This window comes from Crotalus tigris, unplaced genomic scaffold (assembly GCF_016545835.1).
Source record: "Crotalus tigris isolate CLP2741 ecotype Arizona unplaced genomic scaffold, ASM1654583v1 scf7180000020992.475769, whole genome shotgun sequence".
Classification (NCBI taxonomy): domain Eukaryota; kingdom Metazoa; phylum Chordata; class Lepidosauria; order Squamata; family Viperidae; genus Crotalus; species Crotalus tigris.
Genome location: NW_024098302.1, coordinates 378,582 through 393,185, shown reverse-complemented (window position 1 = coordinate 393,185; position 14,604 = coordinate 378,582). Strand labels below are relative to the sequence as shown.

General features: G+C 45.3%; 1 protein-coding gene across 3 annotated transcripts; it reads left to right on the top strand.

The window, feature by feature from the left end:
• The first annotated feature begins 627 nt into the window (after positions 1–627).
• LOC120319908 (zinc finger protein 184-like) lies at positions 628–14,215 on the top strand. Of its 3 annotated transcripts, XM_039369257.1 has the most exons (5): positions 628–1,165; positions 3,102–3,184; positions 6,763–7,477; positions 8,050–8,170; positions 10,689–14,215. In XM_039369257.1, the coding sequence occupies exons 3-5, from the start codon at positions 6,794–6,796 to the stop codon at positions 13,745–13,747; spliced, it is 3,864 nt and encodes a 1,287-aa protein (XP_039225191.1). In that variant the 5' UTR covers positions 628–1,165; positions 3,102–3,184; positions 6,763–6,793; the 3' UTR covers positions 13,748–14,215. The 3 variants fall into 3 exon arrangements, with proteins under 3 accessions (XP_039225191.1, XP_039225193.1, XP_039225194.1); XM_039369259.1 differs by lacking the exon at positions 3,102–3,184; XM_039369260.1 differs by lacking the exon at positions 628–1,165 and having other exon boundaries at positions 3,141–3,184; positions 6,789–7,477.
• The last annotated feature ends 389 nt before the right edge of the window (positions 14,216–14,604 follow it).

Below are 14,604 nucleotides of genomic sequence, written 5' to 3'. Positions count from 1 at the left end.
ACAACACACTAAACCCAAATACAGGCAGTCCTTGACTTACGATCACTATTGAGCCCAGAATTTATGTTGTTAAGTGAGAAATTTGTTAATTTTGCCCCATTTTGCGACTTTTCTTGCCACATTTAAGTGAATCCCTGCAGCGGTTAAATTAGTAATCCAGTTGTTAAGTGAATCTGGCTTCTCCATTGACTTTGCTTGTCAGAAAATCACAAAAGGGGATCACATGATCCTGGGACACTGCAACTGTCATAAATGTAAGTCAGCTGTCAAACATCCGAATGTAAATCACATGACCATGGGGATGCTGCAATGGTCATAAGTCTGAAAAACAGTCATAAGTGACTGGTTGCAACTTCGAGCAGTCACTACAAAAAAGAGGGAGTCAAGCTATTCTCCAAGATGCCTGAAGGCAGGACAAGAAACAACGGATGGAAACTAAATCAAGGCGAGAAGCAACCTAGAACTAAGGAGAAATTTTCTGACAGTTGGAACAATTAACCAGTGGAACAACCTGCCTCCAGAAGCGGTGAATGCTCCAACACTGGAAGTTTTTAAGGGGCTGGACAGCCATCTGTCCGAAATGGTGTAGGTTTTCCTGTCTGAGCAGGGGGTTGGACTAGATGACCTCCAAGGTCCCTTCCAACTTGATGATGATGATGAAGATGATGAAGATGAAGATGATGATGTTGAGGACTACCTGTAATTGAAAAAACACAAGCCGGCTTGCGGTCATCCAAAACACACGTGGCTGTTTCACTGGAATCTCACCTCTCGCCATTTGCACGCCCAGCCAACAACCAAATAGGTGAGAAACAAAACAATGTCGGTTTAAAACGTACACAAGCCGAAAAAAAGAGCCGTTAGTGAAAGACAGAGAAGCTTTTTGACGCCGCAGGTTTAAAAATCCCCTTTCGGCCGGGAGGGGGAGCTAGAAAACGCGGCAGCAAATCGACAGAGCCGCAACATCCTAGAAGGGCTCCGCCCAAAGACCACAGAGTTGACGAAGGAATCGGGGAGGGGCAAACCAGTCCCGAACGCTAGACTTCCGGCCTGGCTCTTCAAGCGGGGCATTTCTCTCCCCCCCCCTCCAATCGTGGGTGTGTGTGTGAAGCCCGTCCGGCTCCCTCGTGCTCCGGAGCAGGGAAGCGGCGGCGGTGCAAAAGGGGTGAGTTGCGGAGAAGGACGCTCATATCTGGCCGAGAGAAAAGAGGCGCAAGCAAACAGGCGTAGGCTGGAGATTTAAAAAATTTCCTCCCCCCCCCCCTCTTCTGGGAGATTTTTGCAAAGCCATCTTAAGCTAGCAGCTCGATCCCAAAAGATCCCCGGGATTTGCTGCTCCATTAACTGGGAAAGGGTCCTCAGGAGATCGCCTCTGGCAAGGAGCTCGGGGACTGCTGCCCCAGGGATAAGCAATTAATGCGTAAAATCTGTTATTAGATAATGAACTTTTGACTTGCCTCGAGAGACTTGCCAGGAGATGTAAAACAAAGTCGCGGACGGAGCCGGGGGGGGGGGATTTAATGCAGATTTAATTAAATCGGCCTTCCTTAATGGGAGGCCCCCCCCACCACCACCACCAAAAATCTCTTAATATTGGGAAAGGTGGAAAGAAAGTGATGGGCTGAGGGCGATGAGCTCTTCTCTTTCCTTCCACCTTTCCCAGTATTAGAGATTTTTGTGATAAGCAAGTGTGAAATTACTTTTTTACAATTTTAATATTTATAAGATCACGTGAAGTACTAGTATATTTACAATTCTAATATTTATAAGATCACGTGAAGTACTAGTACTGCTTTATAATGACCTTAGTAAAACCACACCTGGAATACTGCATCCAGTTTTGGCCACCATATTATAAAAAAAGATATTGAGACTCTGAAAACGGTGCAGAGAAAAGCAACAAAGGTAATTAGAGGGCTTGAGACTAAAACATATAATGAACTGTTGCAGGAATTGGGTATGGCCAGTCTAGAGAGAAGAAGGATTAGGGGGGACATGACATTGTTGTAATTAGTTGTGAAGTCGTGTCCGACCCATCGCGACCCCATGGACAACTTTCCTCCAGGCCTTCCTGACCTCTATCATCTTCTGGAGTCCATTTAAGCCCACGCCTACTGCTTCAGTGATTCTATCCAACCACCTCATTCTCTGTCGTCCCTTTCTTCTATTGCCCTCGGGGACCTGATAGCAGTATTCCAATATTTGAGGGCCTGCTGCAAAAGGGAGTGGGTCAATCTATTCTCCAAAGCACAAGAAGTCAAGACAAGAAACTATGGATGGAAACTAACCAAGGAGAGAAGCAACCAAGAACTAAGGAGAAATTTTCTGACAGAGCAATCAACCAATGGAACAGTTTGCCTTCATAAGTTGTGGGTGCTCCATCCCTGGAGACTTTTAAGGACAGCCATTTGTCTGAAATTGTACAGAGTCTCCTGCTTGAGTAGGGGGTTGGAGTAGACTAGAAGACCTTCAAGGTCCCTTCCAACTCTGTTATTCTCTTAAATAATTATTCTGCTCAAAGAGGAGGGGGCATGGACTCCGTAACAGAGGCAATGAGGCCATTGTGGGAAGAGTTAAGTACCTAGTTAGAGACACATCATCAAGGAGAATATCTATGTGATTGCTAAGAGTTGACAGCAACTTGATGGCATGTAATCAATCAGCCACTCCTATGCTACATTTACATAATGTGAACCTTTAAAATAAAGTATTATGTTCACAATGGCCTGTGAAGCAAACATCCCAATTGCTCCGGCTTTGAGATGATCATAAAAGAAATAGTTACTTTATTTGTGTCCTTGATGGTAATTATTGTTGGAATCAAGGATTGAGGGGGAAGTGCAAAATCCCAGTATGCATTCAGCCTGTGTTCATATACTTTTGGAGTTTAGAATACGAATCAAGGCTGTAGTACTCATGATAAATGAATGTTGGATTGCTGGCAAGGTTCCTCATTGTTAAGAGGGACAGGTAAGATGGCAAGTTTTCTATTAGCATATTCTTGATTTCGAGAGAATTTGAGCATGTGGGGAACTTACCATCATCCTAAATATTTATAGGAACAAGCCTATGTTGAATTTTTTTATGTCTCTAATTTGCAGGCCACTTTAGCTGACTGTGTTCAGCAGGTCAGCAGTTCAAATCTCACCGGCTCAAGGTTGAATCAGCCTTCCATCCTTCTGAGGTAGGTAAAATGAGGACCCAGATTGTTGGGGGCAATGTAAATATATATATACATTGCTTACTGGTGTTCACCGCTTAGAGAGTGCTTGCACTTAAAGCGGTATATAAGTCTCATAAATAAATAAATAAATTTTTATGAGATTTTTGCATCCAGAATAGCAAAATAATATCGTTGGAAGGGACCTTGGAGGTCTTCTATATCATTTCAGACAAACGGTTGTCTAATCTCTTCTTAAGAGCGTCCCGTGTTTAGGTGCCTTTTTCCTTTATCCGTATCTCGCCTCCTGTCATTGAGCACTTCCCTTTAAGAAAGCTTTTATCAAAAGAATTTCAGGGTGTCCACTTAGATTTCTCCCGTTCATCTAAATATCTGCGATCAAAACTAAACAGAGTTTAGTCACAGAGTCCAATTACTAATAATTATTTGTCAGTTAGATCTCTTGTATTCTCTTTGCCCTCCACATTTCTTTTTCTCTATTAAATGCAGTATATCTGTAATGGTATGTGTGGGGTGACTTTGAGGAAATGGGAGGAAGTGATGTTGGCTAGGAGGCAGGAGCCCTCAGTGGCTCAAGAGCCAAGAGAAAGGAAGGAAGGACCCATCCTAACGGATCAAGCTATTAAAAAGTGGTGGCAGGAAGTTTGTCCTTGCAGACTTGCAAGGTTCTGTTAATGTAGCTTCCAGTAAAGTAGAATTAGTTCATCTAGTTGTGATTCCTGTCTGAGTTACACGGGAGGGCTGATAGTATCAGATCGTGCAGTGATTCACTTAAGAACTGTGGCAAGGAAGGTTGTAAAACGGGGCACAAGACACTTCAGTAACTTTTGCCCCAGTAACCTTTGTTACTTTTGTTACTGCTACCATTTACCAACAGACATTTTGGGCTCAACTGGTCGTAAGTCAAGGACTACTTGTATATCCTGCACAGACTAATAATTGGGACCCAGAAGCCAGTCACTAGACCAGGGGTGGGCAACCTTGGCTGTTTTATCACTCGTGGACTTCAACTCCCAGAATCCCTGAGCCAGCATGGCTCAGCTTGGAAACCTCTCCCTTTCCCTTCAGCATGGCTGGCTCAGGAATTCTGGGAGTTGACGTCCACGAGTCATAAAAGCCAAGGTGGCCTACCCCTGCACTAAATGAACTGTTACAAGTCGAGGACTATCTTTACTTATAGAGTTGTGAAAAACATAGGGATCCTGCCAGACGCATTTTTGCTTTTCTTCCACTCATCCGTGAGGGAAATTTAAAAAATAAATAGCTATATTCATTAGGAGGACTTCCATCTTCAAAGAAAAATTATCTCCAAATAAGAGATATATGAACAAGCTTGGAAGCTGTTGCTTTCTTTCCATGTGGACCACCCAGAAATCTGATTGGCCATTGCTGGAAGAAAGGGGCTGGGCTACTTCAAGGAATTGACATCATGATGATGATGGAAGATATCTTGGAGGTCATCTAGTCCAACCCCCTGCTCAGGCAGGAAACCCTATACCAGTGATGGCAAACCTTTTAGAGACCGAGTGACCAAACTACAACCAAAACCCACTTATGTATCGTCAGGTGCTGGGTGGGCGTGGCTTCAGTGATAACGGCAGACTGGGTGGGACTAAAAAGTTCAATCAATCAATTCCAACTTTGCAAAATCTTTTTTTTTCCCCACGAGAAGTTGAAGTTGATTGATTGATTGAACCTTTTTTTTTTTTTTTGCACACGGCAGTGGAGGCCTAAAGCGAAAAGTTTTTATAAAACCCAGCTGAAGGCCTCGGACTGGGGCGACGGTGTGTGTGCCCACCACAGCCCTATAGCATTTCAGACAAATGGCTGTCCAGTCTCTTCTTAAAAACTTCCAGTGTTGGAGCAGGAAGTTTCTCCTTAGTTCTAGGTTGCTTCTCTCCTTGATTAGTTTCCATCCGTTGCTTCTCATCCTGCCTTCAGGCGCTTTGGAGAACAGCTTGATCCCTCTTCTTTGTGGCAGCCCCTGAGATATTGGGACACTGCTATCATGTCCCCCCTCGTCCTTCTCTTCATTAAACTAGACATACCCAATTTCAGCAACCGTTCCTTATATGTTTTAGCCTCCAATCCCCTTATCATCTTTGTTGCTCTTTGCACTCTTTCTAGAGTCTGAACATCTTTTTTTACATCGTGGTGACCAAAACCAGATGCAATATTCAAAGGCCTTGTAAAGTGGTATTTTCACGTGATCTTGATTCTATCCCTCTGTTAATGCAGCCTAGCACTGTGTTGGCTTTTTTGGCAGCTGCAGCACACGGCTGGCTCATACTTAAGTGATTGTCCACTAGGACTCCGAGGTCCCTCTCACAGTTGCTACTATTGAGTGAGGTATATATACTGTACTATACTGTACCTGGTGCATTTGATTTTTCTTGCCTAAATGTAGAACCTTATTTTTTTCACCATTGAATTTAATTTTGTTAGATAGCGCCCAGTGTTCAAGTCTGTCCAGATCCTTCTGTATCTTAAGCCTGTCTTCTGGAGTGTTGGCTATTCCTGCTATCATATCACCCCACGTCCTTTTCTTCATTAAACTAGACAGTGGACCAAGCAGAGTCCTTGTGTAACAACAACAACAACAACAACAATAATAATAAAGTTGGGAAGGACCTTGGAGGTCATCTAGTCCAACCCCCTGCTCAGGCAGGAAACCCTATACCATTTTGGACACATGGCTGTCCAGTCTCTTCTTAAAAACTTCCAGTGTTGGAGCATTTACTGCTTCTGGAGGCAGGCTGTTCCACTGATTAATTGTTCTCACTGTCAGGAAGTTTCTCCTTAGTTCTAGTTGCTTCTCTCCTTGATTAGTTTCCACCCGTTGCTTCTTCTCCTGCCTTCAGGTGCTTTGGAAAATAGCTTAATTCCCTCTTCTTTATGGCAGCCCCTGAGATATTGGAATACTGCTATCATGTCCCCCCTTGTCCTTCTCTTCATTAAACTAGACATACCCAATTCTAGCAACCGTTCCTTATATGTTTTAGCCTCCAGTCCCTAATCATCTTTGTTGCTCTTCTCTGTACTCTTTCTAGAGTCTCAACATCTTTTTTACATCGTGGTGACCAAAACTGAATGCAGTATTCCAAGTGTGGCCTTACCAAGGCATTGTAAAGTGGTATTAACACTTCACGTGATCTTGATTCTATCCCTCTGTTAACGCAGCCTAGCACTGTGTTGGCCTTTTTGGCAGCTGCAGCACACTGCTGGCTCATATTTAGGTGATTGTCCACTAGGACTCCGAGGTCCCTCTCACAGTTATTACTATTGAGCAAGGTACCACCTATACTGTACCTGTGCATTTGATTTTTCTTGCCTCAATGTAGAACCTTACTTTTTTCCCCATTGAATTTCATTTTGTTAGATAGCGCCCAGTGTTCAAGTCTGTCAAGATCCTTCTGTATCTTAAGCCTTTCTTCTGGAGTGTTGGCCATTCCTGCTATCCTGTCCCCCCTCGTCCTTCTCTTCGTTAAACTAGACATATCCAATTCCAAAAACCGTTCTTTATATGTTTTAGCCTCCAGTCCCCTGATCATCTTTGTTGTTCTTCTCTGTACTCCTTCTAGAGTCTCGACTGTGTTTGCGTTCATAGGCACGATGATGCCTGGACAAGACCAGTATCCTGGAGGAGAGAGCCAGCCCCCCCTAACACCAGTGCTATTCTCCAGAAGCATAGCTACTCAACAGGAGGTGAAGGTGGAAAATCAAGAAGATTTGGGCCAACTCTGGGAGAGTCAGTGGCAGGAGTTCCTCACTAACGTGGAAGTCCCCCAGATCCTTCCAGAGCCTTCCCCGTGGGAGGACGCTCACATCTTCCTAGCCTCCTTCGAACAAGTCGCCAGAGCTTTCCAGTGGCCCAAGGAAGAATGGGCAGCTCACCTCCGGCCCACCCTCAGAGGAGACGCCGAGCAAGCCTACAGCAGCCTGGCGCTGGGAGACAGAGAGGATTATGGGAAAATGAAGGCAGCCATCTTGCAGGCCGACGCGGTAAGCCGGGAGAAGCAGCGGCAGCGCTTCCGACGTTTCTGCTACCAAGAGGCCGAAGGGCCGAGGCAGGTGTACAATCAGTTGCAGAGTCTTTGTCGTCAGTGGCTAAAAGTCGAGAGACACTCGAAGGAACAGATTCTGGAGATGCTGATCCTGGAACAGTTCCTGGCCATCCTTCCCCCGGAGATGCAGAGCTGGGTCAAGAGACACAACGCAGAGAGCAGCGCTCAGGTCATCTCCCTGGCCGAGGATTTCTTGCTCACGCAGTGGGTGCCGGGGATAAGAGAACAAGAGGTATGTGTGGAGCTCGTTTTGTTGTTGTTGTTTTTTTTCCCCCGAGACGTCGATTGCAATCTGACAGGAAACCGCTAAGTTGAACGAAACTCAAACAGCTCTGAACTCCTAATGAAACAGCCCCATTTGGAATCTCAGTTTGGAGCATTCTGATAAAACGTGAAATCTAGCAAATAATAGGAATACAAAACCATCCGTTTCTCCTTCCAGAAAGGCCTCTGCAGCTGAGAATGGAGCTACAGATTCCGCCCGGCCTACACAATCCGGAAGGCCTCTGACGACGAAATGCAGGCCGGGCGGAATCCGTAGCTCCGTTCTCAGCTGCAGAGGCATTTCCTTCGGTCCCAAAAGTGGCCCCAGCTGGGCAGGGGCTGTCGGGGCCGCTACCGCAAGGTGAGTGGAAAAGACCACCCTTTCCCAAAATAAGACCTGGTGCCTCATTTTTTGGGAGGCAAAAAAAAAATTAATAATAATAACACCGGGTCTTATTTTCGGGGAAACACGGTAAGTGCCGTTGCTATTATTGCCACTGTCTTTAGCAGTCTCTCACATCCGCTTGGTTCTTCCTGTAGATGGGAGAGGAACTCGGTCCTAGATCTGAAAATATTCAGTCCCTGGAGAGAGGGCCGTCTGACGCCGGGCCGAAAATACAATTTGCCAGGGAGCTGAAGATGGAAGAAGATGCCGATGCAGGTAAGTTTGGACGCGTTTATTTTAATTAAAAGCATCTGGTTTTTTTTGTTTTGTTTTTTTTGGCTGGGTAGTGGTGTTGTCCAATCCAGGGGGTGAGACTCTGGGTCAGCATTTAAATTCAACTATCTGCATCTACTAATGCTCTTGTCCTTCTGCTCCAAAGCATAAAGATGTTTTTGTCCTGACTCCTTCCTTACAATAAACGCAGTGTTTCTCAACCCTGGCCACTTTAAGATACATGGACTTTATCTCCCAGAATTCCCCAGGCAGGATAGCCTGTCGAGATTGATGGTCCGTTATACGTTTGGAACAACTGGTTGTTAAGCAAGGACTACCTATATATAAGAGTACAGAGAAAATAATAATAATAATAATAATAATAATAATAATAATAATAATAATGGGAAGGAATAATTATGGAATAATTATAATTATGGAATAATTATAATAATAATTATGGAAGCAGTTCCAAGTAAGGCGGCCTTACTAGGAACTGCTTCCATCCTGCGACGATACCTGTAATACCATCAAACATCCACATCTGCCTATCCCAGGTCCTGGGTAAGGACTCGATAGGTAGACAAAATGCCAAATCCAGTCTGAACATCTGGCTGACTGTGCGATGATCAATAATAATAATAATAATAAAAAAAAACTGGTGGGATCATAAAATAGAGAAAGTCATAGAAAATGATAAAATTAAACTGCTCTGGGACTTCAGAATTCAAACAGACAAGCACCTGCAACATAACACCCCAGACTTAACAATTGTCGATAAGAAAGACAAAAAAGTCTGGATAGTGGACGTGGCAGTGCCTGGAGACAGCAGAATAGAAGAGAAAGAACTGGAGAAGATAACAAAATACAAAGACCTACAAATAGAAATAGAAAGACTGTGGCAAAAGCAAGCAAGGGTAGTACCAATAGTCATAGGCTCCTTGGGTGCAATCCCAAAACAACTGGAGCACCACTTGAACACCATTGGCATTGACAAATTCGCTATTAGTCAATTGCAAAAGGCGGCCTTACTAGGAACTGCTTCCATCCTGCGACGATATCTGTAATACCATCAAACATCCACATCTGCCTATCCCAGGTCCTGGGTAAGGACTCGATAGGTAGACAAAATGCCAAATCCAGTCTGAACATCTGGCTGACTGTGCGATGATCCATAATAATGATAAAGTTGGAAGGGACCTTGGAGGTCATCGAGTCCAACCCCCTGCTCAGGCAGGAAATCCTATACTATTTCAGGCAAATGGCTATCCAGTCTCTTCTTAAAAACAAAACCACGCCTCCGCCGATCCACGGAAAAACCTCTCTCCACGGAACCGGTCCCAGGTGCCCAAAAGATTGGGAACCTCTGCCTTATACCGTTTCAGATAAATGGCTGTCCAGTCTCTTCTTAAAAACTTCCAGTGTTGGAGCATTCACCGCTTCTGGAGGCAGGTTGTTCCACTGATTAATTGTTCTAACTGTCAGGAAGTTTCTCCTTAGTTCTAGGTTGCTTCCCTCTTTGATTAGTTTCCATCCATTGCTTCTTGTTCTGCCTTCCGGCGCTTTGGAGAAGAGTATAAAGAGTAAGAGATAAAAAGTACAGACGAGCAACAAAGATATTTAGGAGACTAGAGGCTAAAATATATGAAGACCATTTGCAGGAATTGGGTATGTCTAGTTTAATGAAAAGAAAGACTAAGGGTGACATGATAGCAGTGTTCCAATATCTTTGCCACAAAGAAGAGGGGCTTGGCCTGTTCTCCAAAGCACCTGAAGGCAGGACAAGAAGAAATGGATGGAAGCTTATCAAGGAGAGAACCAACCTAGAAATTTCCTGACAGTGAAAACAATTAATCGGTGGAAGTCCTCCAGAAGTTGTGGGTGCTTCAACACTGGAGGTTTTTAAGAAAAGATTGGACAGCCATTTGTCTAAAATGGTATATGGTTTCCTGCTTGAGCAAGGAGTTGGTCCCTCCCAACTCTATTATTCTGTTACAATATCTTTGTATTGTATGATGTGGTTCCGGCTAATGAAACATTCCAAAGAACTTCCAGGCATTTATTTTCCTAAAAGTCTTTTATTGTTACAAATTTCGGCACAGGCACAACGGAAGGATGCTAGGATCTAAGTTCTCTTCCTCTGAGCAGTTAAATTATCAGCATGTTCCCTCCCTAAATTCGCTGTCATATCTCATACTATCCAATTAGTGTGAAGGTCAAATGTTTTCTTCCTCTTTCTTTCCCGGGCTTTACCCCCAACGTCCCTTCTGCTCTTTATTAACCCCATATTTACCAGACAATTCTGCATATTGTCAAAAGAAAGAATATACAATATTTGCAGCGTTGACATTGTTTTCCTTTCTTGTTATCAACTAGTAAAGGTTTTCTTTTAATTCTGGGCACAACATCCAGGAAATACTTGCTTCGCAATCCGATTTCATGATGCTTATTAGTTCTGTTAAGCCTATTCTCGTGGCCCTTGAGTATTCTCTCATTGGAGATGCATTTGTCATTTCTGCAGGTACCTGGAGGCTGCACGAGAATGAAAATCACCTGCAGGGAAGACCAAAGCAAGCAGAGCAACACGGGGTGGCCCCAGAGAGAGCTAATAGCATTGCTCCAGAACGTTGTGATCCAGAAGAGGCCCTTGGAGGACAGCAGGGTGTCTATCGCATGGAGGAAAGACCTTTCATCATAAATTACGAGCAGGCAGGTAGAAAAGCAGAAATTATTGTCTTCTGTTCAGACACGCAGAAGGAGAGAAGGAGAAAACATTGCTTGGTGTGCGGGAAAAGTTTCTCACGAAACTCAGCCCTGACCCGGCACGAAAGGATCCACACGGGGGAAAAATCATACAGATGTTTCCAGTGTGACAAAAGTTTCTATGATAAGACAGCCCTGAAAAGACATCAGAAAACCCACAGTACCGTGCGAGGATACGCTCAGGGCTCTCACGCCCAGCCAGGTGAGAATTTACCTCTCTCTTCCCCAGAGAACATTGCACGGAACTTTTGCAGCGTGTGTGGGGAACACTTTGACAGTGCACTGGATCTCAATGTACATAGAAGGATTCACCAGGAGCAGAATCCCAGTGGCAGTGGAAAGACATCTGGGAAAAGCCAAAGTCCAGAGCTGAAGAAACACCCGACGGTCCTCCCTGTGCGGAAAACCTACAAGTGTCCGGAGTGTGAGAAAAGCTTCATTTGGGGTTCATCGTATCACAGGCATAAAAAGATCCATTTGAGGAACAAATCGGTCCCAGTTTCGTATGAAAAGAAAAGCTTCAAACAAGGGTCCCATCTCATGAAATTTCAGCCTTTCCCCATTGGAAAGAAACACTACAAATGCCCCGAGTGTGAGAAGAGTTTCCCGGCGCTCAAATCCTTGGAAAGACATAAAAAGTTCCACCAGAGAGCGAAACTAAAAAGCGCTTTGCAAAAGACACCCACGACAGAAGAAAAAACCTGTTCGGAATGCGGTAAGTTTTTTCATCGGCTGTCCCACCTAAGAAGACACCAGCGGATCCACACGGGCGAGAAACCCTACAAGTGCCCCAAATGCGAGGAGAGTTTCATGTGGCAGGGGTCTTTCGAAAGACATCTGAAGGCTCACAAGAAGCAGAAGTCGGCATCTCCGGCGCCAACATTGCCTGTTTTGAAGGAGAAACCTAATCAGTGTTCGGAGTGCGGGAAGACATTCAGACAGCACTCGGATCTCCTTCAACATCAGCGGATCCACACCGACGAGAAGCCTTATAGATGCACGGAATGTGGGGAGTCCTTCACGTGGCCTTCATCTCTCAACCTGCACCGGAAGAAAGTTCACAGGGGGAAGCGATTGGTCCCCCTCCTCCAAAAATTACCCCTGGGGCAAGGGAGATCCTACAAATGTTTCGAGTGCGGCAAAAGTTTTGACCGTTCCTCGAGCCTTATAAACCACCGGCGCACCCACGCCGAACAAAAGCCGTACTCGTGCACCAGCTGTGAGAAAAGTTTCATGTGGGCTCGCTCTCTTCTGAGACACCGAAAGATCCACGATGCCAGGAAACCAGGAGGCCCCTTGCCGAAACAATCCACTCCGCAGGAGAAATCCTGCGTTTGTTCCGATTGTGGGAAGCGCTTTGTCTATTCGTACCTCCTGATGCGGCATCGACGCATCCACACCGGAGAGAAACCGTACAAATGCACGAAGTGCGGCGAGAGCTTCAGGTGGGCTTCCTCATTTAACCTGCACCAAAAGAAGGCCCACCAGGACACGAAGACCACTCCTCTCCTCCCAAGACAGTCGGACAGGCAGAAAAAACCTTACGGGTGTTTGGACTGTGGGAAATACAGGATAACTTCCCATCTGTCAAGCCATCAGAGTACTCACACTGGGGAAAAGAAGCACAAGTGCACCACTTGTGGGAAAAGCTTCTTCTGGCAATCCTCGCTGGCGGAGCATCGCAAGGAGTTACATAAGACAAAGGCAAAGACAAAAGTCCCTGCTGAAGGGAAAACTTTCAAATGCTCCAAGTGCGAAGAGAGCTTTGTGGGGTATTCAGCTCTTCTGCGACATAGAAAGATCCACGAGAGAGATAAACTCGGGCTCTTTTTCCAAACAGGACCCGTCACCCCAGAGAAATCATATCCCTGCAATGAATGTGGGAAGAACTTCAATTGGCCATCCTGCCTCTTAAGACATCAGCGCATCCATTCGACGGAGAGACCCTGCCGGTGCCCTGATTGTGGAGAGAGTTTCAGGTGGGATTCCGCTCTTAAGGCACACCACAAGAAGATCCATAAACCAAAGGAGCCGGCGGTGTCTTTCCTGTCCAAAGACGCCGCCGTCAAAGGGAAAAATCACCCATGCGCGGAGTGTGGAAAAACCTTCACCTCTTTGTCGTCTCTCCTAAGGCATCGGAGTATCCACGGGGGAGAAAAACTGGAGAAATCCAGCCACTGCGGAGACAATGTCCCGTGGAATTCAGCCCTGCCAAAAAACCCAAAGGCCTGTAAGCAAGAGGAACCGGATTCCCTGCCTCAAAAGCTACCCAGCCGATGTGGAAGCACCTACCCTTGTCTCCAGTGTGGCAAAAAATTCTCCAAGTTGAAGCTGCTGCAGAAACACAAACGCCTCCACGTCAAGGAGAAGCGTTACACCTGCACTGAATGTGGGAAGCATTTCACTCAGTCCGCCAGCTTGAAAAGACACTGGTTCACTCACCAAGAAGAAAAGTCATTCCACTGCTCGCATTGCGAAAAAAGCTTCGTTTACAAAGACAGTCTCACGAGGCACGAGAAGTCCCACGCCAGGTTGACAGAGTTCACCGTGCAAGTGCTGGACAAAGAATTCCTCGCAACGTCGGAATCGCCCCAATTCGTAGCGCCGGAGCCCGGCGTGTGTGGCGGTCCCCTAGACCTCCAAGGGGAGAACCCCGTTCCCTCCTTGAATGCTCCAGAAACTGTGGTGACATGGTCTCAAAGCAGGCCAAACGATACAGGAGTTGGCATAGAGAAATTGTGCAAGCCTGAGGAAAGATCACCGACCCTGTCAGTTTTAGCAGAAGAAAACCTTCCGGAATCTTCTCTTAACCGTTAGCGTAATGAAAGCAGTGGTCCCAACAAAGCGAGCAGAATATCAGCAAACCCAAATTGAGTTTTGCCTTGTCTGGGGCCATGTTGGTTTGTGCTCCCTGGCTCCTTAACTATACTTTAAAAATTCTAGCGTGGATGCCCACCCGACATCTGGTTTTGTTATTGAACACAAAGTCATATCAGCTGTATATTAGTAGATGCAGATAGTTGAGTTGAATTGAGTTGGGTGGGGCAAGAGGGAACAGACTCAGGTTTTAAAAGATTTTAAAAAAAGGAAATACATTTGTGCCATGTCTTGTTTCGCAGAAGATACTGCGGTGTTGATTCTTGCTGTAAAACTCCTCAGAGATGTAATACAACGGTTGGGGATTCTTTTGCATTGTTTAACTTTTGTTGTCATGATCACAATCTGTTGTTTGTTCAGGTTTATGAAAGGGAACTACTAATAAATGCAACGTGCACATTGAAAGAATAGGGCTTGTGCTGTTCTTACTTAGCAATGACTTGAATGCCCCACCTCACAGTGCCAGAGTATATTTGTGAACATCCTCAGGTTCAATCTTGACACACCTGGGGAGATGAGAAGAAACCTGGAATCTGTTGGACCCACATTGGGCTAAGCCGTGATTTGTTTAAGCCATGTTCTGTTGAATAAACCATAATTAGCTGGTTCCCACAACATAACCTGCAGAAGTCACACTCAGCCATAATTGGGAAGGGAGTTGGTTGTTTTATTTGGAGCTCCCATGCTGTTGAATTCTGCCAGTCATTGTTGATGGCCTGGATGGAGTACAGATAATCCTCGACTTACGACTGTTCCTTTAATGACCATTTGAAGTTTAAAAGGCACTGAAAAAAGTG